Source organism: Onychomys torridus, chromosome 3 (assembly GCF_903995425.1).
Source record: "Onychomys torridus chromosome 3, mOncTor1.1, whole genome shotgun sequence".
NCBI classification, from domain to species: domain Eukaryota; kingdom Metazoa; phylum Chordata; class Mammalia; order Rodentia; family Cricetidae; genus Onychomys; species Onychomys torridus.
The window spans coordinates 113,781,525-113,807,405 of NC_050445.1; the positions used below are offsets into that span (position 1 = coordinate 113,781,525).

Here is a 25,881-nt window from a genome sequence, read left to right on the forward strand (position 1 = left end):
TGGGTAACAGCAGTCTTGAAGGAATCCTCAGAGAAGCCCCTCTGACTTTAGAAGCATTTCCTGTGGACAATGGAGGGCCCAGCCTCGTCATATTCCGGCTTGCTGATCCACATCTGCTGGAAAGTGGAGAGAGAGGCCAGGATGGAGCCTCCAATCCAGACTGAATACTTCCGCTCGGGAGGAGCAATGATCTGCAAAGAGAAAATGTGGCAAATTAGGACCAGCCCCCAAGAGAGTGGATAAGAAGTGGGGTACAGTGTTGGATGCTGTGGTCTCAGATACTGGGGAGCTTCAAAACCAGGTGCTCACATGAACCCAAGATTCTTAAACCATCTAGATCAATACAAAATCTCATCTCAAAAATAAAAATACAAAATTAAAAATAAGCAAGGGGAATCAAAAATCAGAAATGTTTTCAACCCACTCCAGAAAAGGGTAGCCTCTGTGGTCAGAAATGAACAGGCTAGGGACTGGAGAGGTGGCTCAGTAGTTAAGAGCCCTTGTTGCTCCTGCAGAGGATCTGGATTCTGTTCCCTGTACCCCACATGGCAGCTCACAACTATATGTAACCCTAGTTCCAGGAGGATCTGAAGCCTTTGGCCTCCACATGGTGCACATACACACATGCAGGCAAAATACACACACACACACACACACACACACACACACACACACACACACACACACACACATTAAATCTAAAACTAAATGAGATAGAAATGGGAGATGACTAGATTGTTGGTCAAAATGTCCCCTGCCCTCCACTCCCCATCTCCTCCATTGAAAGAGTGGGTTCCTCTATCCTGTGACTTAGGGCTGGGCCTTGTGTCACCTTGTCCAGTGGATGCTAGCAACCATGACACACACAGGAACGGAAATGTACTTGTATAGTTGGCCATGTTCTCTGTGCCTCTTCCCTTTTCATGAGAAGAATTTCTCTATAGGAGCTGCAGGTCTCTAGCCTCAGCCTTGGAATTTGAGATGAAGAACTTGACCTGAGATGAGCAGACCCATCAAGCTGCCCAGCCAAAGCTGACCTGGTTTAGCTGACTTTCTGCTGACCCACAGCTTCATAAGTAACCATGTTCATTGTTATGTGCTTCTGAGATTTTGTAGGTGTTTGTTACTCAGCAATAGCTAACCATTACTAAAATCAATAGGGAGAGCTTTGTTTGGTCCTTGCCTAGAGTTTGGATTCACAGATACTTTGGGCTGAGCTGATTCTGTTTTCTTTTTACTTGTTTTTTTTTTTTTTTTTTTTGAGACAACGTTTCTCTGTATAACAGAGCCCTGTCTGTCCTGGAACTTGCTTTGTAGACCAGATTTACCTCAAACTCACAGAGATCCTTGCCTCTGGAGTACTGGGTTTAAAGGCATGTGCCACCATGCCTGGCTGTTGATTCTGTTCTCAACTCTATGCTAGTCTGCTTAAACCCTGCTTTGAGCTTTACTTAGCAATGGCCGCTCATATGTGGGAGGCTCTCAAGTTTATGCACACTTTGTTAATCCTGTCCACGCACTAGACAGCTTTGAACTCCAACTCATTTTTCAGTTTTTAAAGCATTGGAAGTGTTTTGTTGTTTGTTTTTTGTTAATTGTTTGTTTGAGATAGGGTCTCACTGAGCCTTAGCTGGCCTTGAATTCTTTGCATAGCCAAGGATAACCTTGAATTCCTGATCCTGCAGTCTCTACCTTTCTAGTGTTGAAATTACTAGTGTACACCACCAATGCATCCCTCAACTCTGTCTGTCTGTCTATGTCTATCTATCTATTGTGGGGATGTGGTGTGTGGTGCAGGTGTACACATGCCATGGTACTTTTGTTGAAGTCAGAGGACAACCTTTTGGAGTCAGTTATCTCTTTCACCATGTGAGTCCTGGGGAATACACTCTGCCTTCAGGCCTGGTGGCAGGCACCTTTGCCTGCAGAGCCATTTCTCAAAGCAGGGTCTAACTATGTAGGCCTGGCTGTCCTGTAACTTACTGTGGAGACTAGGCTGGCTTTGAACTCACAAAGATCTGCCTGCCTCTGCCTCCCAAGTGCTGGAACTAAAGCACTATGTGCCACTATGCCTGGTTTTTTAAAGAAGTTTTTAAGCCTTCAACCCCCATCCCCGAGACAGGGTTTCTCTGTGTAGTTTTGGCTGTCCTGGAACTCATTCTGTAGACCAGGCTGGCCTTGAACTCATAGAGATCCACCTGCTTCTGCCTCCTGAATTCTGGGATTAAAGGTGTGCGCCACTACTTGGCAAGCCCCCAATTCTTTATTACAGTTTCTTTTTTCTTTTCTTTTTCTTTTTCTTTCTTTTTTTTCTTTGAGACAGGGTTTCTCTGTGTAGCTTTGTGCCTTTTCCTGGAACCCGATTTGGAGACCAGGCTGGCCTCGAACTCACAGAGATCTGCCTGCCTCTGCCTCCCGAGTGCTGGGTTTAAAGGCGTGTGACACCACCGCCCAGCTCTTTTTTTTTTTTCTTTTTTTAGCTGAGGATCGAACCCAGGGCCTTGCGCTTGCTAGGCAAGCCCTCTACAACTGAGCTAAATCCCCAACCCCCCCAATTCTTAAAAAAAAAAAATCTATTAACAGTGAAGTCCCCAGAAATCCTTGAGAGAGTGGTATGATTGTTTGGAGACCAGGAGCCAGGCTTGTCACCAGACAAATGGGATTCCTTTCTATCAAGACCCCTGAGACCAGGCACCATCATGAGAAGTATCATGGGGACACTGCTGTCATAACGTTCAGTAGATCAGAGCTGCCTAGCCAAGGTCTAGAGAATGTCTCTGGGAATTTGAAGTGACAGCCAGCCCTGTGGCCTAATATTTCCCCTCTAGAACTTTCCATCTCTTCTTCAAGTCATGTGTGTGTTGCATACATGTATGTTTGCCAGAGGTTAACATTTGGTATCTTCCCCAATCTCTCTCTACCTTATTTTCTGAGACACACGTCTTTCGATGAATCCAGAGTTTACTGATTCTGGTAGGTTGGCCAGCCTTTGAGCTCTAGGGATCTGCCTGTGTCTGCTTCCCAAGTGCTGGAATTACAGATGTGCTCCGTCTACTTTTGTATGTGGGTACTAGGGACTCAGGCTCATGGAGAGCGAGCTGCTTTACCCTGCTGACTGAGCCATTTCCAAATCTCTCTTTAAGCCATTTTTAAAGTTGAGTGATTCTTTAGTATCGCCACTTTCTTTTCTTAAAAAAAAAAAAATGTTTTTTGTATGAGCTGGACATGGTGGCACAAAACTCTAATTCTAGCACTTAGGTGGCAGAGTCAGGCAGATCATTATGTTTAAGGCCAGTCAGGTCTACACAGTGAATTCCAGATCAGCCAGGGCTAAATAGTGAGACCCTACCAAAAAAGAAAAGGAAAGGAAAGAAAGAGAGAAAGAGAGAGAGAGAGAGAGAGAGAGAGAGAGAGAGAGAGAGAAAGCCATGCATATCTCTCTCACTCTTTCTCTGTGTTTGCACATGCAAGTATCCATGGAGGCCAGAAGAGCATCAGCTCTTATAAGCTGTAAAGTATAAGTACTGGGAACCAAACTTACTTGTTTTGTTTTGTGAGATAGCATCTCATTGTGTATCCCTGTCTGGTCTGGAACTCAGTCTGTAGACCAGGCTCTTCTGGAACTCACAGAGATCTACCTGCCTCTGCCTCACAAATTCTTGGACCAAAGGTGTGCGCCACCATGCCTGACTGACCCAGCAGAAAGTGCTCTTAATGGCAGAGTCATCTCTCTGACTCCGATTGCTCTCTCTTTCTATCTCCTTCCTCCTAATTCCCCCTCAAATTCCCTAAATATTGTAACTACCTCAAATCCTTTCAGGATCTTCTCGTATGATGTCCATGTGGTTATGGCCTGAGCCATGCTAACATATCTTTATCCTAACATTGCCCCAAGGAACATAACCCTCCACCATGCGATGGACTGCAGCCCAGGAGAAAGATGAGACCAGGAGATCACCGAGTGGCAAGGTCCAGCGACATCTCTCATATAGGCAGGTATTTGTATGTAGAACATTAAAAGGGAAGTAGGGCAAGACCCAACCCACCTTAATCTTCATGGTGCTGGGAGCCAGAGCTGTGATCTCCTTCTGCATCCTGTCAGCAATGCCGGGGTACATGGTGGTACCCCCAGAGAGGACATTGTTAGCATACAAATCCTTGCGGATGTCAATGTCACACTTCATGATGGAATTGTATGTTGTCTCATGAATTCCAGCTGACTCCATGCCTGGGGAGGTTACAGAGTTTAGTCAATACCCATGCCTTCAGAAATGTAGCTCATACTGGGCATGGTGGCTGACGCTTGTCATCCCAGGCACTTGGGAGGATAAGGTCGGAGGGTCAATGAATTCAGGGCTAGCCTGGGTTACAGGGTGAGACGCTGTTTCAAAAGCAGACAAAAACACCACCAGAAGTCTGGTTTCAGCTCTTTAAAGGACCCTCCCCATTGCAGCTGCCTGGTTCAGACCCTTGATGACAAGCTTAGACCCTCTACCAGTCATGGCCTGCCTTTAGCTTCTTCATGCCTCAGCTGGCCTTTCTCACTGTTGCCCAAGGCACATTTCTGAAACAACACACTTCTTTCCCTGGCTTTAGGGAGATGTAATTCATATACTATAAAGTTAACCCTTTTAAAGTGTACAGCTCAGTGGTAATTAGTATATCCACAGAGCTGGGCAGTTGTCACCACCATATTATTTTTTAAGATAAACTGGCTTTGAATTCACTATGCAGCTGAGAGTGACCTTGAACTCCTGACCTTCCCAGTTCCACAGCTCAAGCACTGGGATTACATGGGTATACTACCACACCCAGCTCTCGAGCATTTTAATGGCTTCAGAGAAACCCCAAAGCTATGAGTAGCCACGCCCCATTTTCCCCTTTAAACACTTCCCAAGAAAGTGTTTCTCTTATTAAGTATTCTCTCTTAGACCTTGTCATAGTACTAGTTGGTAAGTACATGTCACTATTTCCATGTTTCAAAAGTTTATTATTAATCTTTCTGTTCTATTTATGTGTCTGATATGGGTTTGTGCATGTGACTACAGTGCCTGTGGAGGTCAGAGGGCGTCAGATTACCCGGAACGAGAGCTACAGGCTGTTAGGAACCATGAAGGTGCTGAGAATTGAATCTGGGCTCTCTGGAAAGATGGGTTGGTGCCCGTAAGTGGTGAGCACCTGTCTGTCCTGACCCATTATCTCCATTTTTATAGAAGAAAAGGCTTCAGATTGAAGGAGCTGGTGCGTCCAGTGTGACAGTGCTCAGAGATGGACAGGTACAGTGCTCAGAGATGGACAGGTACAGGGTCAGCACCGAAAATCAAGTCTGATCCCAGATTCCCTCTCTGCACCACTGTCTAAATACGGGCCTCTATGACCTAAATGCCAAGAGATGAAGAAGTGGTTTGGATTGACCTTTAACCTCATTATTCATACTATATCATCTGTCATATTTTTCCTTATAAAAATATTTAATTGTATATGTCTGTGCCCACATGAGTTTATGTGCACCATGCTCATGCAAGTGTGCATGAAAGCCAGAAGAGAGTATTGGATCCCCAGGACCCGGAGTTACAATCAGTTGTGAGGCACCGTGTGGGTGCTGGGAACTGAACCTAGGTCCTCTGCAAGAATAGTGAATGCTCTTAACCACTAAGCCCTCGCTCTCACCCCATCCTGTTTTTTTTTTCCTTTATCTTGTTTTCCTTAGTCTTCTGTTCAAAACTATGTTTTTATTGACTTGTTTACACAATACTGTTCCTTCTTGGGAAAATTTAGGGAAGATAAAAGTAACAAAGTTTCTGTGACTCTAGGTGGCTCTCTTTCCAAATCCACTCCTCAGCCCTGCACCCTACCCCTCTGTCTCCTCCATCCTACACCCTCTGCTATATAACAACACACCCTGCACTCTATCTTATAACTGGCAATCTTGGCCCCTCCACCCTGTATTGTTGGAACAGCTTTTTCTGAAAATACCTCTTACCTTTAGAAATTGAGCTTTTGCTAGACTGTGCAACCAAGCTAATGATATGCATTGAGACCATTTAAAACTATGTACTCGATCTGCTGTCCTAAGATTTAACTTGCCTTTAAGAACCCCCCCCCTTTCTCTCTCCATATATATTTGGTTTTGGTTTTTTGAGATAGGGTTTCTCTGTGTAGTTTTGGTGCCTGTCCTAGATCTCGCACTGTAGACCAGATTGGCCTTGAACTCACAGAGATCCACCTGCCTCTGCCTCTCCAGCGCTGGGATTAAGGGTGTGCGCCACCACCACCCGGCCCCTTACTATACTTTGGACTTCCTACATAATTTCATTTTACAACCTAAGCTAACTGTATAGCTTTAATCTTAAACTATGTATGCTTCCATGTCCCTGATGCAGAATAGTGTGTGTGTGTGTGTGTGTGTGTGTTATGGTAACCATTTGCTGAAAGCTGTCAACAGGTTGAAAGCAACCTTAAAGAAAATAAGCATCTCAGAAACGTTGGAAGCAACATGAGGATTTAGGTGGATCACATCTGTGTCTGGTTCTGAGTGCTGTTCTGGACTCTTGGGGGTCAGTAAAATAACTTCTTTTCCTTAGAAAACTCTTGTTAAGGATTTCTGTAAAGAATCCCTCATTCCTTTCCCATGCTATGTGTTCTGTGCTGTTCAGCAAATATAGAGCAAAGCTTTTTGCAAGGCACTGGCACCAGACAGGCACCAGATACATATAACAGACAGATGACAGAGGACACAGGTTAAATACACTAGACAGATGGAGGAGACAGGATTCAAATTTAGGCCTGCTTTTGGTCTAAACTACCCAAGAGGAAGATCCTTTTCATTCTTTAGTGTGAAACTGAATCATTGTACCCATCTATTCTGCACCCTCTACCCTGCAGCCCTCTACTCTGCACCCTCTACCCTGCAGCCCTCTACTCTGTACCCTCTACCCTGCAGCCCTCTACTCTGCACCCTCTACCCTGCAGCCCTCACCCTGCACCCTCTACCCTGCAGCCCTCTACCCTGCACCCTCTACCCTGCATCCCTCTACTCTGCACCCTCTACCCTGCAGCCCTCACCCTGCACCCTCTACTCTACACCCCTCTACTCTGCAACCTCTACCCTGCAGCCCTCACCCTGCACCCTCTACCCTGCAGCCCTCTACTCTGCACCCTCTACCCTGCAGCCCTCACCCTGCACCCTCTACCCTGCAGCCCTCTACCCTGCACCCTCTACCCTGCATCCCTCTACTCTGCACCCTCTACCCTGCAGCCCTCACCCTGCACCTCCTCTACCTCTACTTGCAACCCTCTATCTGCACCCTCTACTCTGCACCCTCTATCCTGTACCCTCTACCCTGCAGCCCTCTACTCTGCACCCTCTACCCTGCAGCCCTCACCCTGCACCCTCTACCCTGCAGCCCTCTACTCTGTACCCTCTATCCTGCAGCCCCTGCACCCTGCACTCTCTACCCTGTGCTCCTCCAGCTTATACCCTCCACCCTGCCTCTGGGTGACAAGCAGGGCCCAAGGCAGCGCCTCACCGATGAAGGAAGGCTGGAAGAGGGTCTCCGGGCAGCGGAAGCGCTCATTGCCGATAGTGATGACCTGCCCATCAGGGAGCTCATAGCTCTTCTCCAGGGAGGAAGAGGAGGCGGCTGTGGCCATCTCATTCTCAAAATCCAAGGCCACATAGCACAGCTTCTCCTTGATGTCTCGTACAATTTCTCTCTCAGCTAGACAGTTTAGAAATGGTAAAGTGGTCACTGGGCTCTCCAAGCTTGGCTGTATCATGTACTCCCCAGGAAACCCTTAGTCTACTTTGAATCCAGTCTTAGGAAGAGGACAAATCTGCCCCAAAGAGAGTCAAGGCTCTCTTCCATGCTGGGTTAAATGTCCCATCCCTCAAAAAGGCTCGATTCTCAAGCAGGAACCCAAGGGATAGTCTTCTTGCTCTGTCACTCTGTCTTTGACAATACCACAGTTGCTACTGGGGTCCTTACAGGGCACATTGCGGGGTAGACCTGGACTTACCCCTTGTGACTTGGCAGAATCTAAAAAAATTACTACCAAAAATCCACTCTCACCCAGGTGGGCTTCATGATCCTCTCTCCTCTCAGATGGTTTTTTTATATCATTTGTTCTTATAGAAACCACAGACACCTCCAAGGAGAAAATTTTATCACCATCTCTCCAGTATAGCCAAACCTTGTTGAAACCACTGGGACTGAGGTGACATGACCACAGGCAGTGTGTGCTGGGGGATGGGAATGTGGAGATGGCTCTGAGGATGGCTTTGCAGAGCACTGCAGAAGGAAACTAGCTGTAAGCCTTGTCCTCCTCCCCAGAGCATCTCCATGGGGAACCTCCATCCTCCAATGAAGCTGTCTTAACACTGAAGGGGTTCCCAGTCCACCCCAAGACAGCTTGAGGTCAGAGCCGCAGAACTCTCATCATTCCTGAGAACTTCTGGTACTAGATGAGACTGGGTTTGAGCTCAAGTCTGAATGAGGAAAGGGGTGGGTACCTGTGGTCACAAAGGAATAGCCTCTTTCTGTGAGGATCTTCATGAGGTAGTCCGTGAGGTCCCGTCCAGCCAGGTCAAGACGCATGATAGCATGGGGCAGTGCATAGCCCTCATAGATGGGGACATTGTGGGTCACACCATCGCCTGAATCCAGAACGATGCCTGTGGACAGGGAAGACAAACCTCATTTTCATCTTTCATCTGTTTCTGGAGTCTGTTACTGAATGATCTTCCATTATCGTATTTTCCTTCAGTAGTTAAGAAAATTCGCCCACCATGAGACTTCTCAGTCATTTTGTGTGTGTGTGTGTGTGTGTGTGTGTGTGTGTGTGTTTCCTTCTCCTAAATAAGAAGATTAGGTTCTAGAAGGCAAGTATTATGTCTCAAGTTCTTGGAGTCTGTGAAATACATACATGATATGGACACTTGTCAATTTACTCTAAGTCTGGATTCCACATTCTGTTATTTGTTATTTTTAGACTGCACACTCTCTATGAGGGTGTCGGGTCCCCTGGAGTTGGAGCTGCCTAATGTGAGTGCTGGGATCTGAACTCAGGTCCTCTGCAAAAGCAGTATGTGCTCCTAACTGCTGAGCCATCTCTGCAGCCAAGTACACCTATTGTTTGATACAGGCTTTGTGAGAAACCCTGGAAGGATGAATGCTCAGGTAAGCAGCAAACATGAAAAAATACAGTTTTGTTTTCAAGACAGGGTTTCTCTGTGTAGTTTTGGTGCCTGTCCTGGATCTCACTCTGTAGGCTGGCCTCGAACTCACAGAGATCCACCTGGCTCCGCCTCCCAAGTGCTGGGATTAAAGGTGTTCACCACCACCACCTGGCTGAAAGAATACTTTTTCTTTCTTTCTTTCTTTTTTTTTTGTTTTTGTTTTTGTTTTTGTTTTTTGAGACAGGGTTTCTCTGTGTAGCTTTGCGCCTTTCCTGGAACTCACTTTGGAGACCAGGCTGGCCTCGAACTCACAGAGATCTGCCTGACTCTGCCTCCCAAGTGCTGGGATTAAAGGTGGGCGCCACCACTGCCCGGCGAAAGAATACATTTTAAAAAGCATTTATGATAGTGCTCAAGTCCCTATTGAGGATCACAGATTCTCTGCTTCCTGGGCATCCTTCTATATCTAGGCACATACTATGTGCAGCCCTTGTACACATCAATTCATGTATCAATTATAGCTTGTTCATGTCATTTCTTTCCAACTATACAAGCAGGCTCACCCAGTTTGCTCCATGGGCACTCTCAGTTGTTACTTTCCTGGACACTGGCTGTTCATCTTGTTCTAAGCATGAACCTTTGTAGGAGTCCAACTTGACTCTGCTTCCCCTGCACTAGTGCACATTGTATTGATAAATTGTCATACGCTGTTTGAGCTCACTGGGACACTGGCTCTGGAAATGGAGTTGTCCCACCTCCATTTCAGACCAAGTGTGTTTGTCTCAAAATGCCCTCCACGGCCCTATCTGTGGATGGGCCGGCCCCCTGATTCTGTGGTGGGGAGGGAAGAGAGAGTAAAGTAAGTGTGAACAGCTAGAAGCTAAACCATTTCCAACAAAGGTTACTACTGTTTAGCCCATGATATAAAAAGTGCCTGTAATGGGAAAGGGAAGCCACAGTTCAGCCATGGAGAGAAACTCAGATCTGTGCTGACTGCCTCAGCTTCCTAGTCAGTTTCGGTTGGATATTTGTAAGTCCCCAGTTCGATGACATCACCTATCTGCTGTTACTTGTTCTTTTACTTGGAGAGGACACTCTGTCCTGCCTAGGACTCTCTATTGGAAACTCCAGCGATGGCCTCAATGGGGCATCCCTAGCTGATTTCTACTGGATGTTTTGAGTAACCAATCTGATGATGTTCTGCTATCTATGGATTTATATCATCTGTCTCTTGCTATGTATTCTTTTTCTTTGGTTTGCTATAAACTCGCTGCAGACTCTGTCATTCAAAAACCAAACGTATGGCCACTACAGATCATTTTCAGGACTGTGAAGGAAGCCTGGAGCCAGAAACTCTACTGACCTGTGGTGCGGCCCGAAGCGTAGAGGGAGAGTACAGCTTGAATGGCAACATACATGGCAGGGACATTGAAGGTTTCGAACATGATCTGCAAGGACAGGAGGAAAGGTCTGACTCACAAACACCACAGCATCTCCCGGCCTACAGGATGCTCTGTAATTTTCTCAGGGCAAGAACTATGCCAACTCAGTGGTCCTTCCTTATCCCACTTCCACGGGACTCGCCTTGGTGGCCCACACATACAGCGTGTATGTAAAGACATTTTGCTGCGTTGGTACATGATGGGGAAGAAGTACCTGGCCAGGCTGCTTCCCTGTGCACAGTGCTCTTACCTGGGTCATCTTCTCCCTGTTGGCCTTGGGGTTCAGGGGGGCCTCCGTGAGCAGGGTTGGGTGCTCTTCTGGTGCTACCCGAAGCTCATTGTAGAAGGAGTGGTGCCAGATCTGGTTGAGACAAAAGCCAGAGAAGCCCAGCATTGTTCAGACCCGGGGCATGAACAGAACCTGACCAGCCCGTGCATGTGTACTGGAGGAGGACAGCCAGAAGCCACGCAGGACAGTGACTCTGGAGAAACTGCTCATCCCCGGGGAATCTCTGATGGATGTGTTGAGAATCTATTCCTTCTCCCCCAGCAAGTGCTCATGTTTCCCATTTGGCCCTCCCTCTTCTTCCCTCCTCCCACTTCCTCCTGTTGCTTTGTGCCTTCCAAAAGGCAGGCTGGTGCTAATTGCTTTCAGGCTCCTGGTCGTGTTTAGCTGGAGTGATACTGGCAAGAGGTTGGACAGTGGGAGGAGAGAAAAGCCAGGGCATTGCTGTGGTGTGGCCTACCATAAACACACCTTCAGCTGATGGCCCCTCTCTCAGCACTCTAGGTCTTGCCGCGTTCCAAGGACACTGTCTACCCATTCAAAGTTTCTGCGGGGGACTCTTGAGATCACAAGAGCTCCTGAGGTAACTAGTGCTCATCCTTCTCTGGTTGCCTTACTCTTGCTCACATCCCTGTAAGTATTCATTTTGTCAGCCTCATCCAAAGTGTATACTGCCTCCTGCTGTGATCCTGATACATATACGTGGACCCAGTTCTCAGTTTACTGGTGACCAGGCTGGTGCTTTGAGCAAGGCCTCTCTACGTCAGCACCCTGTCATCTTAGATCGGCTCAGTCAGTGCTGTGTGAGACAGACCTGTGCATCATGGGAGGTTTAGTGGCATTGCTAGTCTCCTCACTGGAGAGCATCTAATGGCTCTAGCACAAATTTGGTTCTATCTCTAGACATTACCACACGTCCGTGTGTGTGCGCGCGTGTGCGCGTGTGTGCGTGTGTGTGTGTGTGTGTGTGTGTCTGTGTGTGTGCGTGTGTGTGCCTACATGTGCAAACCTATCCTAGACAAGAATCCCTGCCTTATGAACTGGCATTTTGGAGCCCATTCCCTGTGGTGGGATACCTTGCTCAGCCTTGATACAATGGGGAGGGGCTAGGCTCTCCTTCAACTTGGTATGCCAGACTTTGTTGACTACCATGGGAGGCCTTACCCACTCTGAGGAGTGGATGGGGGCAGAGTGGGAGGGAGGTGAGGAGGCAGGAGAAGGGGAGGGAGGGGGAACTGGGGTTGGTATGTAAAATGGAAAAAAATTAATAAATAAACATATTTAATAATAATAATAAAGAATCCCTGCCTTAGAGGAAGTTTCCTGAGCCCATGACTAGTTCCTTATCCAGTGCTTGAAGATGATCAGATGAGGGGCTTCACCTCCGAGGGGTTTGGCAAACAGTGTCAGGCACATGGGGTTTCAGTTTCTTTAGCAACAGGGCTAAATCATGCCACTGTATTTGTGGGCTTTGCTGAAATGTTAATAAATGTGACAGGAGCCACTATAGGCTGGACATGATGTCTACTTGGTTTCAAAGTCTGGATGGGAGAAAGGCCAAAAGACAGAAATACCAAGAAGCAACTAAATGAACAGAAGAGAGAAATGATCATCTGGGTGACTGGGATGGGCTGGGAAGCAGAGGAGGCCCCCAAAGGCTTCAGAGGGCCTCTGAGACACAGGGACACCACAAACAGAGGCCTTGGACTTTGAACTTTCACAGGGAGATCAGGGACGGGGACTGGCCTCAGTGGAGTGAAGTCGGTTTGAAAACCTTTCACATGGGCTGGAGAGATGGCTCAGAGGTTAAGAGCACCGACTGCTCTTCCAGAGGACCTGGGTTCCATACCCAGCACCCACATGGCAGCTCACAACTGTCCGTTATGCCAGTTTCAGGGGACTTGACATCCATGGCAAAAATGCCAGCACACATTAAAATAAATTAAAAAGAAAACTCTCCCCAGTTGCTCCGTCTCAGCCTGGGCCTGTGAATGTAGGTACCAGCTGCCTTAGCTCTACCCAGATCTGCCAGTCAGCACCATTCGGAGTGGGCCAAGCACTGGACTTCATTTTAGGAAAATGTCTTCATCCCATCTGTTGTTTATAGTTCACATTCTGACATCTTTCCCTTGTGGCTCTTGTCTTTATGTTATTTGTAATTTACTTCCTTCCCTTTTCCCCTTTAGACAGGGTTTCTCTTCGTAACAGCTCTGACTGTTCTGGAAACTTGCTCTGTAGACCAGGCTGGCCTCAAATTCATAGAAATCTTCCTGCCTCTGCTTCCCAAACACTGGGATTAAATAAAGGTGTGCACCGCCACCACCTGGCTATTATTTCTTATTCACTTCATATCCATTATTGTTATTGTTATTATTGTTATTATTATTATCATTACATGTTGAAATTTGTTTTTAATTAATTAATTAAATTTTTTGAGACAGTGTCTTTCTATGTAGCCCTGACTTACCTGGAACTTGCTCTGTAGACCAGACTGGCTTCAAATTCTCAGAGATCTGCCTGATCCCTCCCCAGGGCTGAGATTAAAAGCAGGTGTCACTACACTTGGTTGTTTTTATTTTATTTTGAAGTGTGGATCTTTTTTTTTTTTTTTTTGAGCTGAGGATCGAACCCAGGGCCTTGCGTTTGCTAGGCAAGTGCTCTACCACTGAGCTAAATCCCCAACCCCCCCCTTTTTTTTTAAAAGAGGGAAATTTTCTTTTCTTAAAAAGGTGATTTTTAAAATTATGTGTATTTGTGTGTGTGTGTGTGTGTGTGTGTGTGTGTGTGTGTGTGTGTGTGTGTGATGCACATGAGTACAGGTGTCCTCAGAAGCCAGAAGATGGCATGGCATTGAATCCCCTGGTGTGGGAGTTACAGGTGGCTGTAAGGCACCTGACGGAGTGCTGGGTGCCAAATGTAGGTCCTCTACGAGAGCAGCCTGTGCTCTTAAGTGCCAGTCACCTCTCCAATTCCAGCACTTGTATTTTGTATAATGATAAATCTATGCTGCCTGTCTAATGATCTTTCAATATATTTGCTGTAATTTTTTTTGTTTGGTTTTTGTTTTTTGAGACAGGGTTTCTCTGTGTAGCTTTGGTGCCTGTCCTGGAACTAGCTCTGTAGACCAGGCTGGCCTTGAACTCACAGAGATCCACCTGGCTCTGCCTCCCGAGTGCTGGGATTAAAGGCGCGTGCCACCACCGCCCAGCTTGCTGTAATATTTTTGTAATGTGTTGTTTGACCTTCAGATTTTATTTTTGGAATATACACTAGAAGTTACAACTTGTAGGAAGTCAGACCTATATATTTTCCTTCTATGACCACTTTCACCCTCTACCTTACTGTATCGGCAGTCTTTGAGTTTTTATATTTAACTTTTTAGTTCAGTTGATATTTCAGAGAAATGGTATGAGGTAAGATTCTGCATTCCTGAATAACTAAGTGGTTATTTCAGAACAATCCATCCAATTCCTATTTAGCTTTTCTTTTAAGATGCATAATATATACCTAGGGTTTTCTTTAAAGAGTTCATGCACTGTCCCTACTGTGAGAAAATATTTTGTTTCTTATGTTTTCATAAGAAGAGATGTATGTAAATAATGAGTGTCATTTCTAAAACTCCAATCCATATGTTGGGATCACAATGAATCAGTGTCTAATTTCATTGCCAAAGCCCTCTAGTGGAAAAGGAAGTTGCTTGATCTGACATGGGGTCTCATTCTGTGACCCAGGCTGGCCTTGAATTCACAACAAAGTGGCAATCTTCCTGCCTCAGCCTCCCAAGCTCTGGGATTATAGTCATGAGCCACTGCACCTCACAAGAAAGGTTTTTTTTTGTTTTTTGTTTTCCCCTGAGACAGGGTTTCTCTCTGCAGCTTTGGAGGCTGTCCTGGAACTCACTTTGTAGACCAGGCTGGCCTCAAACTCACAGAGATCCACCTGCCTCTGCCTCCCGAGTGCTGGGATTATAGGCGTGCGCCACCACCGCCTGGCTAAATTGTTTGTTTTTTAATCTCCAGCTCAGAAATGAAGATACTAAGTCTAGTTTGTACACACATTTCTTTGCTGTTCACTCCAGTGCCTTGCCTGCACCTCTCTGCAATGAGAAGGCTTTGACATACCTGAAGGCTAGTTCACACCTGAAGGTGCAAAGGAACTGTAAGTGGATTACATACTACAAATCAACCATTCAGCCCCCATTGCCACCTGCTCAGGAAGCTCTCTGTTACATTTTAGAAGACAGTCATAGCTGAAGCAGAGATTCGGAGACAGTGGTTGGCTGTATCTAGAAGAACACTAGAAAGGAGCTGCTGACGTTTCCACTTGTGATGTCATCATTGCCCCGCCTTCTGCATTTTCTTACACAAAACAACAAAAAACTTCCAGAAACTCCTAGCCTAGTACTGAAGTTTTTCATTGGAGAATACTGTATCAGCATTGCCCTTAGCTGAAAGTGTATGTCAAGGCAAACAAATAGAAGAGAGAGCTGGAGCTGCAGATACCTGTGAGCTGCCTGATGTGGGTCCCCTGCAGGAGCATCAAGTGCTCTTAACAGCTGAGCCATCTCTCAGCCCCAGCTGAGATGTTGGACATTTCAAACAAGGGCCCGAGCCTAGCCAGATGGAGTCATGCAGGAGAGGCAGAAGCTGGAAATTAGGTATGACGGGATCCTCCAAGGGTGCTACAAAGAGTTAGGGATACGGGGAAGTGTATGGATGAATCCTTAAGGTCACAGGAGAAGAGAAACTTCGGGGAAGCCATTGCCATGGTCCAGGGGGAGAGATTGGGGCTCAGGCTGGAAATCATCTAGGGAATGGAAAGGAAGGAGGAAGACTGTAAAGACAGGAGTGAAGAGGAGATGCTACCATTAAAATAACCACATTGGGGGCTTCCAATACCTTTTCCATGTCATCCCAGTTGGTGATGATGCCGTGTTCAATGGGGTATTTGAGGGTTAGGATCCCACGTTTGCTCTGAGCCTCGTCCCCCACATAGCTGTCTTTCTGGCCCATTCCCACCATTACACCCTGTGACATGAAAGAAAAGGAGAGAAAAGTGAATTGGCTTAGGGGTCCACACACAAGAGATTCAGTCACGGGAATGTCTCTGGGAAGGAAAGAGATGAGGAAAGGAAGCAGGAAACAAAGGTGGGCAGAGGCAGGAAGAGGAGGTGGGGGATTTCTCATGGGCTGATCCTTTTCTCTCACAGAAGACTATGTGGTTTTCTGAGAGAGAACAAAGCCCATAGATGTATGTATCCCCTTATCTTATTTTATACTCTCTGCAGAGAGGGGGAGGGGGAGGGGGAGGGGGAGGGAGAGGGAGAGGGAGAGGGGGAGGGAGAGGGAGAGGGAGAGGGAGAGAGAGAGAGCTCAGTATAGTTCTTTGCTGTCTTGGGCCCAGAGGGAACACACCTGATGGCGAGGACGGCCCACAATGGAGGGGAAGACAGCCCTGGGGGCATCATCTCCAGCAAAGCCCGCCTTGCACAGGCCAGAGCCATTGTCGCACACAAGGGCGGTGGTCTCTTCTTCACACATGGTGGGTGTGGCTGAGTGAGCTGGGGCTGGAGGAGCACCTTTGGGTTGGAAGAGACAGAACAGTTAGCCACTTGTCAGGTAACACAGGAGAGACAGTCTTTGTGGCTCTGGAGTCTGAGCAACTGGGGTCCTGTTCTAGGAGAGACAGCCATAGGTTTGGCTTCCTTGTTTCTAGAAGCTGTGGCTCATACCTCCCTTCAGCTGCTAAGCACTGCATTATGTTACCCTAAATTCATATATGGAATGAACATCAGTATCCTCACACCTCAAAATATGACTGGATTTAGAGCCAGGTCTTCACAGAGGGAAATTGAGTTTAGAATGACGTTATAAATCCAGTATGGCTGGTCTCCAATATGGCTGCTCTCATAGGGTAGTATCTTGTGTAAGAAAAGAAGATTAGAATACAGATATATAGGGAGTGTAGATTATGTGAAGACATGGCCAGAAGGCAGCCATCGATAAGCTAGGGGAGGGTCCTAAGGAGAAACCAACCCTGAAGACATCTTGACCCTCAGACTCCTAGTGTCCAGGATTGTCAGAAAACAAATTTCTGTCCTTAAAGGCCCTTGTCTATGGTTGTGTGGTATGGCAATCAGCCAAGAAATACATTTTATTTTTATTTATTTAATTTTAGTTTTTGAGATAGGGTCTCACTATGCGTACCATGTGTGTGTCTGGGAAGACTAGAAGAGGGTTTCAGATCCCCTAGAATTGGAGTTCAGAGTGGTTATGAGCTGTTATGTGGGAGCTGGGAACTGAACTCAGGTCCTCTGCAAAAGCAACAAGTCCTCTTAACCACTAGGCCATCTCTCTATTCCTGAGGTCTTACTGTGTAGCCTTGACTGGCCTGGAACTCACTATGTAGACCAAGATGGTCTCAGACTCACAGAGATTGATCTGACTCTGCCTCCTAAGTGCTGGGATTAAAGATGTGCACCACAGTGCCCAGTTTATTACACTTGATTTTAAAGATGAAATAGCTATACAACTTTCATTCAGTGGAGAGAATCATGAGAGCACTTACTGGTTGTTAAACAGGTTGAGAAGTTTTATAATATACCTGAGGCAGGATTAGTATTTACAAGGAGAAAGATCTTTTACAAACCAGAAAGCAGACAGCCCAAAAGAAAAAGAAAGACTGAGAGAAGACAGTTGACAAGGAAGGGAAGCAGAACCCTTCCAACGAAAGACGCCCAGCCTCTCTGACAAATAAAGCCACCTTCCACCTAGCACATAAATATATATATATATATTATGTTTGTATGTGTGTATGTGTGCAGCTATGTGTCCAGGTATGTGTATGTGTGTACGTCAGGAGACAACCCACTCAACCTCCTTCTTTCCCTCCTTCCTTCTCTCTCTCTTAAAAAATTATTTATTAATTTATTTATTAGATAATTTCATGCAAAAGGCATGGAACAAGGAATAGAGAAACTATCTGGGAAGGAAGGGCTCTAACGTGTCATGTGGTGTATGTGACCACAGCTGGCCCTATTATAGAGGGGAGGAGAGAGGTGTTACAGACAGCTGTGACTGATTCCAAACAGCTTTGTGCTGAAGCCAGGCAGTGAAGATCATGAGCCAGGCAAAGAGATTATGTTTTGGGATTTTGATCAGGAGATCATGAAGGCTAGACAGGATCAGGGCAGAATTTTATTAACACTGGGGTTGGAAGGATGGCTCAGAGGTTAAGAGCCCAGGCTGCTCTTATGGAGGACCTGGGTTTGATTCCCAGCACCTACACTGTGGCTCACAATCAACTGTAACTCCATTTCCAGAGGATCTGATGCCCTCTCTGGCCTCCAGAGAACCAGGTATGAATGTGGTATGTGCAGGCAGAACACCCACACACACAAAATAAAATAACAACTAGAAAATACATTATTGTATGTGTGTACAGTGTGTGTGTGGGGGGGAGGGCACATGCTCCTTGGCATGAGGTGGCACTCAGGACACTATGGAGCTTCCACCTTTACCTGGGTGCTGAGGATTGAACTCAGGCCATCAGCCTTAGGCAGCAAATGCTCTACCTAGTGAGCCATTCTGTGAGCATAGCTTTGTTTAAAACAATCATAAGTGAAGGGCTGGAGAGATGGCTCAGTGGTTAAGAGCTCCGGCTGTTGTTCTTCTAGAGGACCCGGGTTCTAGTCCCAGCACCTGCATGGCAGCCCAAGACTATCTGTAACTCTAGTTCCAGGGATTCCAACACCCTCTCACAGACATGCATGCAGAGAAAACACCAATGCACATAAAATAAAAATAAATTAAGAACAATCAGAGCCAGGCGGCAGTGGTGCACACCTTTAATCCCGGCACTCAAAGACAGCGCCAGGAGGATCTCTGTGAGTTTGAGGCCAGCCTGGTCTACACAGTGAGATCCAGGACGGGCACCAAAACTACACAGAGAAACCCTGTCTCAAAACACACACACACACACACACACACAAATTTTAATAATGAAAAGAAGTTATTGAAAAAGTTAGTTGGCGGGGGCTGGAGAGATGGCTCAATGATTAAGAGCTGCTCTTCCAGAGGACCCAGGTTCAATTCCCAGTGCCCACATGGCAGCTCCCAATTGTAACTCCAGTTCCAGGAGATCTGATACCTTCACACCAATGCACATAAAATAAAATTAAATAAATTACTTAAAAAAAAAAAGAAAAAGAAAAAGTTAGTTGGTGCTGAAGTGCTAGAACCCTCCACCTGACCACCCAATGGAGAAAGCAAAGTATGTGATGTAATGAAAAGGTGCTGAGTTACTCCCATCACACTGTGGTCAGTGCTTCTGAGTCGGGAGACAGAGCATGTGTTTATATATTTTTTATATATATATATATATATATATGTATCTTGAGGCAGGATAGCTCTGTGTAGCCCATGCTGGCCCAAACTTAGAGTAATTCTCCTGCCTCTACTTGCCAAGTGCTGAGATTACAGCCACCATGTCTGGTGCAAAAAAAAAAAAAATTTTTACCTCAATTTTACAATTTACAATTTATAGTATTATTTAGTTAAACTTCAAAATTGTCCTGAGACAATATATATTTAAATCCCATTCTATTGACTTGCACATCAAGACTCAGAAAAGTTAAAGAACTCAGCTAGAGACCTCCCAGCCAGAACAAGGGGAGCAGTCAGGGCAGGCATGGATCCAGGCCAGGTGTGGATGTGCCCCAGCCTGTGTTGTGTTGTCCTTGCCGTGGCCGAGACGCGGTCAGAACTTCTCCTTGTATGGCAGTTTGCTTCCCCTTGCTTTCCAGGAGCACACCAAGGGGCCCCTGTTTCTTCTCTCTGGGCATCCTCTGAGCTCTTTCTACACCAGGACCAGGTTTACCCTAACATATAACTCAATGTCTGGTACACAGGAGGTGCTCAATAAATGTGGACATAGTGGGTCCCCTCCCAGACCTGTCTGCTCTGTTCCTGGGATCTCAGGCACTTGGCTATCTCTCCCCTAGCTCGTCATCAGCTACATGGACATAGTGACCATCCTCCAGAGGGGAACCGGGCCTGAAGGCCAGGAGGATGGAAGCCACACTTCTGTGGCTCTCCCTAAGGTCTCCCATACTGTCTCTTCGTGTGATGTATTCACACCTATGGCTTTCTTCCCTTTCTAATTTTGTCTTAGTGTTCGGAGTCAGCGTTCTTTGTCTACACAGGTAGCCTCTTTGGACTCACAGTACTACTTCTGTCTCAATTTTCCAAATGCTAGCTAGCATTACAGGGGTTTTGCCTCAAGCCTAGTTCCTCTTGGGTGGCTTTCCCAACCCCCTCCTTCTTTTGACAGGATCTCATGTGCCCCAGGCTGGCCTTGAACTCCCAGTGTAGTCAAGGATAATCTTGAACTTCTGAGCCTCCTACCAGCCGGTACTTACACTTATGCAATGTTGGGGATCAAACCCCAGGACTTACACTTATGCAATGTTGGGGATCAAACCCCAGGATTTTGTGCATGCTTGGGTAAGCACTCTACTGACTGACCTACATCCTGGGGTGACTCCCATTTGACTTTTTTTTCTTTTCTTTTCTTTTTTTCTTTTTGTTTTGTTTTTTTCGAGACAGGGTTTCTCTGTGTAACCGCCCTGGCTGTCCTGGAACTTGCTTTGTAAACCAGGCTGGCCTCAAACTCACAAATATCTGCCTGGCTCTGCCTCCCAAGTGCTGGGATTAGAGGCATATGCCACCATCACCTGGTCCCTTTGACTTTTCAATGACTCTTTCATCTCTCTGTTTTCACTGAGCCCCCCCTACCCCAACTCAGCCCCACAAAGAATCACAGGCTTGCACCTTCTTTTCCAGGTTGCATAGCCACCGAAGCATCCACTAAGCAACTTCAAATTGTTACCAGTTCCCACCAGAGTATTTCAGAGACTTAGAGTCACTTTTCCTTTTGAAAATTTTTTTCTGATTTGTTTATGTTTATGTGAGTGTTTTGCCTGCATGTATGTATGTGTACCGCATGTGAACAGTGCCTACTGATGTAAGAAGAAGGCATCAGAACCCTGAAACTGGAGTTACAGATGGTTGGGAGCCACCATGTAGGCACTGGGAACTGAACTTGGATCCTCTACAAGAACAGCAAGTGTCTTCAACCACTGAGCCATCTCTTCAACCCCAGAAACATTTTTCTGTGGCAGAGCCAGAGATGAGGTAGGGCGCTGAAGGCTGAGAGAGCTAGAAGTCCTGAAGGGCTGTGGGTCATCTGCTGCCATGTCTCAAAATTCTTGACCTTTCTGGTTATTTGTGGCAGATCTAGAGCCAATGTAACTGTGGTTTGCTGAGGTCACAACCACTTTGCTTTCGTGGGAAGCTGAACAAACTGTTGTGGCCGTTTTAGCATGTACCCCATCCAGACTTTGGTGAGAGGATTTTACACAGTTAAAAACACAGTTTTGAGTTTTATCCTCTCTGCAAGGCAGCCCTGAGCTAGACAGGATGAGTGCAAATAATGGGCTCCCTCACCGATCACCCTGGGGACCTCAACTCAGCATAAGGAGAGAGGTGTGAACACCCATCTCTGGCACTGCAAAGGGGCTGGTTTGGCCCCGGTGGCTCATCTCTCCTTCAGTGCCCTTTATTCTTCCTGGAACCCTCTCCCCACAGCCCCTCCCATTGCCCTCCCCGGCTCCCAGTTTCTTCCACTACAAAACTGAAATGAGAACATCCATCTCACAAGGAAAAGATTAGGGGCTGGAGAGATGGTCCAGTGGAAAAGAGCACTTGCTGTTCTTACAGAGGGCCTGAGTTCAGTTCCCAGCACCCACACAGTGGCTCACAATCATCTATAACTGCAGTTTCGGAGGATCTGATGTCTTCTTCTGATCTCTGAGGAACCAGGCACACACATGGTACACATACATACATGCAGACAAACCCTCCTATGCATAAAATAAAATAAAAAAATAAACCTAGAAAGAAAAACCCTAAAAATACTTTGAAAAGAAGAGGATGGGTTAAACAAACACAGGGATCTGAAAGGGTTGTGCAGACTGTAACCCAGGCTAGGCAAACTCTGGCCTACTTTCTTACAGATTGGAAGTTAATGGTTTTACATGTTTTACGTGGGTGAAGGTAGGCTTGGTAGAGGGCTCAGTGGATGAAACATTTGCTGTGCAAGTGTGAGGACCCGAGTTCAGATCCCTACTCCACAGGAAGTCCAGGGGTCACTGCTGGCTCCTCTGTCATCCCAGTTCTGGGTGGGTAGAGATGGAAGAACCACCAGAGCAGAGCCTACTGGCCAGCTGGGCAAGCCAGTTGAGTCAGTGAGCTTCAGGTTCAGTGAGAGATCCAGCCTCAAAAATAAGACGGAGCATAGTAAGGAGGACACCCAATGTCAGCTGATGGCCACCACAGACACCCATGTGGACAAGGGCACACGCATACACACACACCTTCACACACACACACCTTCACATACACACACACACAAATAAAAAGTTAAAAATAAAAAGAAGCATATTTAACCAGGTGTCGTGGTGTACACTTTTAATCCCAGCACTTGGGAGGCAGAGGCAGGTGGATGTTTGTGAGTTTGAGGCCATCCTTGTCTACAGAGCAAGTTCCAGGACATCCAGGGCTACACAGAGAAACTTTGTCTCAAAAAGCCAAAAAGAGCTGGGCGGTGGTGCATGCCTATAATCCCAGCACTCGGGAGGCAGAGGCAGGTGGATGTCTGTGAGTTCAAGGCCAGCCTGGTCTACAGAGCTAGTCCAGGACAGGCACCAAAGCTACAGAGAAATCTTGTCTTGAAAAACCAAAAAAAAAAAAAAAAGCCGAAAAGAAGAAAAAAGGATATTTTCTTTTTAAAAATGTTAGGAGACTAGTAGTTCATGACCTGTGAAAGTTATGTAAGATTCAGTTTTAGTGTATGTAAGTATTTATTTTATTCTCAAGACAGGCTGGCTCTGAGATCACTCTGAGGACAGCCTGGAATTTCTGCTGCTCCACCTCCACCTCTGAGTGCTGAAATCATGGGCTTCTGAATCCTAACTGGCCTCTGTAAATTGTTTTATTGGGACCCAGGCACACCTACTCATGCCCACACCGTCTGTGATTGCTCTTGTTATAGCTGCAGAGTTGAAGGTGGTTATGGTAGACCTTAGTTCCGAAAGCCTGAACAACTCCCTGTGTAGCTGGGATGAGCCTGACCTCCTGAGTCTCCTTCCTCTGGTCCCCAGTGCTGGGATTACAGGCATGTAATCACATGCAAGGTGGTTCCTCATTTTTTCCCTTCCTCAAGAATCTACCCATATCGCCCACTCTTCTGGTCTTTGCCCAGCCTCCCACTCAGGGTCCCAGCTCAGCTCTTGACCAGACCCTTCTCCTGAGCTCCAGACCTGCCGAGCGAGCTGTGTGAGGTGTGTGTAGTCCAAGGTATCCCAACCTGGTACCGTCAGGCTGGCTGACAGCATCAGCTTTTAGCTGGAGCTATACCCAGAGAGGTATGCCAACCACCCCAGAACCCAGAGCTGGCACCTTGTACTCTCTTTTCCCTTCTAGCCAGTCATAGCCCTTTTGGATTCTGCCTCCACGCCACCACACAGGTGGTGGTGCCTCTGCCCTGTGCCCAGTCCTTTCGCCCTCTAGGGCACTCCTTCCCTGGTATACATCACTGGCTGTTGTCCTTTAGGCTTGACTCCTTCCATACTGCCCACTGTTCAGTCCTTTAATTTAGCATCTAGAAACCAAACGACTGACCTACCCACCCTTCTAAAGTTACTGGGCCTGCTCCTTGCCTTGAAATCTAAATGGAGTGGAGCTGAGTCCTTTGCTGTCCCAAAGACCACCATGCTCCCCCACCCCACCCCCTCCCCCTCCCCCACCCCCAAGACTATCCTTCTCCGGAGCTCAGCTCAGGTATTCTTCCTCCAGTAAGCCATCCCTGCTTGTAGCTTAACCAGGAGCTTCTCTTGGGCTTCCCCCCTTCACACACTTAGATACTCTATTGTGATTCTATTTGTTAATCTCATTTTATTCTGATAGAGTGTTTCGTAAAGCCTGGGCTAGCCTTAAATTTACTATATAGACAAAGACGACCTTGAACTTCTGATCTGCTAGCCTCCACCTCCCAAGCGCTAGGAACATAAGCTTGCACCACCATGTTCTCCATGGTGATTACTATACACATTTACTCCTCACTCTGAGTCACTCTGAGAGGTGTTCTGGGTGCCCATATGGGTGAGGACATGGAGGTCACTCATAACACTGGGTACCAGCATCCTGACCCCAGCCTGCTCCACTTGGATACAACTCACAAAGGTGGTAGAGCCCTCCCGACATGTGTGTGTGTGTGTGTGTGTGTGTGTGTGTGTGTGTGTGTGTGTTTTGCAGAGATGGTGACCTTGGCATATTACTTCACGGATGGTGTGAGATGTTTTGTTTTGTTTGAGCCAGTCTCACACTGAGGCCCAGGTTGGCCTGGAACTCACTATGTACCCCAGGCTGGCCTTGAACTTTGGGCAATCTACCCGCCCTAGGCTCCCATGTACTTAGAATACAAGCATGAGCCACCATGACCAGCGAGGGTGCATCTTCTGGAAAAGTTGCTTAATTGCCCTGGAAGGGCCTCAGCGACTTCCTCAGAGGAGAACAAGTTAGCTGCCTTCTAGCCCCTCAACATCATGAAGCCATGAGACATTTGTTCGCGTCTCACTTTCCACATCCGACAATGACCTTACAGTCTTCAGATACTGTGAAAACTCTCCACTCATCTCAGCCTCCATCTCAAGTTGGAGGACAGAGGGACCAGCCAAGGCCAGCCGAAGGAAGCCCCTTCCTATTCTAATACAGGTAGCTCATGGGTACCAGGGCCACCATTGGCTGTGACCCAAATACCCAGGGGAAAGCTGCTTTTCTGCAGTGACACAGTGACCCAAGGCAAGGAGAACAGGACAGGTATAGACTACAGGAGTCATACCCTTGGGAGTCCCCAAACTGTCCTGCCTCCAGGATGCTCTCTGATCAGAAATGTCTTTTCTCAGCACGCGGCAACATGTTCCAGGCACCACTACCACCAAGGGCCTTGACCTGTGACCTGGGCCACAGAAACCAAGCAGATCTGGAGTTGCACAGATAAACAGGAGGCCTGACAGCCCCAGAAAGGAAGAGGCTGCAGAAGCCAGGCAGTACTCACCGAGGGTGTGAGAAGTCCTTCTCGGAGGGACTGAGGGCCGTGGAGTCTTTGGCAGAAACACCAGAGCAATATAAAACCCCTGAGGCGGATCTTCTTTAAACAGAGTCCCTAAAAAGGCCAGCTGACGGTGTGGTAACACTATTACCATATAAGGTGGTTTTTTTTCAAGAAACCAGCCTTGGGGGGCGTGGATGGAGGGTGGGTAGAGTGAATTATCATTTGAAAAATGTATGCAAAAGGATTCGAATGGTAACAGTCTCTGGGCTGTGGATTTGTTCCTTTTAGGCCATACTTGCATAAACAAAAAAAAAAAAAAAAATCACACCAGGCCTTATAAGCTGCCCAGAGTGAGGCCTGATAGGGCTGTGCTCCTGGAGAGAGAACCATACCATGAATGGCAGTGGCCGCCTCTGTCCCCGCCTTTTTCCTCAGGCCCTCTGCCTGCTGCCCCAGGGTCTGCCTGGGACATTCATGCCTCATGCCATATCGACAGAATGAGTGCCATTGTGCTTTGTCAGGTGCAAGTCCCGGGCAGCAGAGGGCTGAGGGTGAATTCCATCTGTGCTTGGCAAAACATCCCATGTGCACCACTGTTTTTGCTGCCCTGGAACCTCCAGTGCCCTTAAACTTCCTTCAGAACTCCAAACTCTCCAGTTTTCCTTCCTGGGAAATGAAGAATGAGGGGCCTGCCTCAAGACTGAGCACATCTAGCAAGACCCACGGGCAGGAACAAAATGTCCAGAGTCCTGTGATCATGGATTTTCTGACATAATGCATTCTCTCCCTGGGTGGCTGTTCCA

The 25,881-nt window shown here is 47.0% G+C and overlaps 1 protein-coding gene across 1 annotated transcript; it reads right to left on the reverse strand.

The window, feature by feature from the left end:
- On the reverse strand, positions 1 to 25,172 carry Actg2 (actin gamma 2, smooth muscle). The gene is made up of 9 exons (XM_036182870.1): positions 25,082 to 25,172; positions 16,321 to 16,484; positions 15,805 to 15,933; positions 10,871 to 10,981; positions 10,542 to 10,626; positions 8,513 to 8,674; positions 7,530 to 7,721; positions 4,047 to 4,228; positions 1 to 191 (listed from the first exon to the last, which is right to left on the reverse strand). The coding sequence occupies exons 2-9, from the start codon at positions 16,444 to 16,446 to the stop codon at positions 48 to 50; spliced, it is 1,131 nt and encodes a 376-aa protein (XP_036038763.1). The 5' UTR covers positions 16,447 to 16,484; positions 25,082 to 25,172; the 3' UTR covers positions 1 to 47.
- Between the last annotated feature and the right edge of the window lie 709 nt (positions 25,173 to 25,881).

Bases quoted from the DNA above. Each gene is read 5' to 3' on its own strand.
- Actg2 (XM_036182870.1), bottom strand. From the start codon at position 16,446: ATGTGTGAAGAAGAGACCACCGCCCTTGTGTGCGACAATGGCTCTGGC. The intron at 8,675-10,541 runs GTCAGTAGAGTT...CCCTGTCCACAG, and splicing joins CGCTTCGGGCCGCACCACAG to GCATCGTTCTGGATTCAGGC. The intron at 4,229-7,529 runs GTGAGGCGCTGC...TAACCTCCCCAG, and splicing joins CTTCCAGCCTTCCTTCATCG to GCATGGAGTCAGCTGGAATT.